This window comes from Sinocyclocheilus grahami, unplaced genomic scaffold (genome assembly GCF_001515645.1).
Source record: "Sinocyclocheilus grahami isolate Dianchi unplaced genomic scaffold, SAMN03320097.WGS_v1.1 scaffold770.1, whole genome shotgun sequence".
Taxonomy (NCBI): Eukaryota; Metazoa; Chordata; class Actinopteri; order Cypriniformes; family Cyprinidae; genus Sinocyclocheilus; species Sinocyclocheilus grahami.
The window spans coordinates 504,383-505,858 of NW_015505949.1; the positions used below are offsets into that span (position 1 = coordinate 504,383).

Consider the following 1,476-nt stretch of genomic DNA (forward strand, 5'->3'; position numbering starts at 1 on the left):
TCGCTATTTACATGGCGGAATGTAATTTTTCATTTTTTTAAATGTTTGTGTGCTGCTGCGCGTCCCTGTGTGTGTAATTAGCAAAGTGTATGCATGTTGTGCACCTGCCTATAGGCGCATATTACTAACGTGCTCTTTAAATAACAAAGAAAAAATATTGCGCCAGACTTTAGACCAGGTTTGAGTTGGTCTATGGCGCAGTCTATTTTCAGTTCCTCAAAATATCAACGCACCAACAATGCACCATGAACACACCTCTTTTTTAGACCAGCACGCCCATGGGCACACAAATGGGCGCAAATGCATTTGCTATTTAAACGCGGCGCAGGACGGGAAAATGAGAACTGCGTCGGGCTGAAACTAGCAAAAATACTTGCGCTGCACTGCGCCGGGTGTATGATAGGGCCCAATATCTCATAATTCTTTTTTTGTGATAATAATTAGGCTACTTTTTTATCTCATGTAATTTGACTTTGTCATGATTGTGTGTTTTCTATCATAATTGTCTTTTTATCTCATAATTTTTACTTTGTCATAATTGTTTTTTTGTCATAATTATGACCTTTTTATCTCATAATTATAATTTACCAAAGCATGATTTTTTTTCGCATGCAGTGGAAATGGGCCTCCATGGTAAATATGTAACAAGACATTAAAGTTTCTTCACATAATGTTAACCACAGCCCTATTTTACTCATTAATAAAATAAAAAAAAACACACTTTAAAAAAAAACTCATTAAAAATGAATGATATCAAGAAGCCTTACAGGTTGACATATAATCTGACGTCATGACTGAACAGCTCTTCAGAGAATTTTGCAGATAGATGCACATTAATCTTTTACCAAACTTTTGCAGATGTGACAGCAGCAATGAAAGTGACCTCGAGTGGGCCACAAACTTTGCAGATGGCTCAAGGGGAACCGGTTACACTAGACTGCACCTACACGTCAAGTCAAGCAGACATAGGCGAGCTTGACATTGAGTGGTCAGTTGTCAGCCCAGACACCACAAAAAAAGACCAGATGGTGAGTAAGGCGATCTGTCACTGCTTCCTATCCATGAAATAAATGACAAATAGGCCTCCCTAGGCACTGTTTTGAACAGTCTCATTGATGATCTATTCAAAAACATCAGCTTTAACTGATATTTAAATATTTTGTCCATTAGATCATATCATACACAGGTGGAAGGAGATATACCCATGGTGACCGTGATTTAATGAAAGGTGTGGACTTCACAGCTACAGACCCTTCCCAGGGAGACGCATCTCTATCGATCGCCTCACTGACTGCCACTCACGATGGAACGTATCAGTGCAAAGTCAAAAAGGCACCTGGGGTGGACAGCCGGAAAATATCACTGATTGTGATGGGTAATGTCACTTATATCTAGTCTTTGTATCAATCTTATCAACTTTTAAGTACATCACTGTAGTACTACAAAATTACACGATGCATTTATTTAAACAGTCTT

At 38.6% G+C, this 1,476-nt stretch overlaps 1 protein-coding gene across 1 annotated transcript in view; it reads left to right on the forward strand.

Moving 5' to 3' along the window:
* Nucleotides 1-1,476, forward strand: part of LOC107561389 (coxsackievirus and adenovirus receptor homolog) — a 12,008-nt gene that overhangs the window by 9,072 nt on the left and 1,460 nt on the right. Inside the window, exons 3-4 of the mRNA XM_016245833.1 lie at nucleotides 859-1,028; nucleotides 1,171-1,394. Coding sequence (XP_016101319.1) covers nucleotides 859-1,028; nucleotides 1,171-1,394 — 394 coding nt within the window. The remainder of the gene's footprint in view (nucleotides 1-858; nucleotides 1,029-1,170; nucleotides 1,395-1,476) is intronic.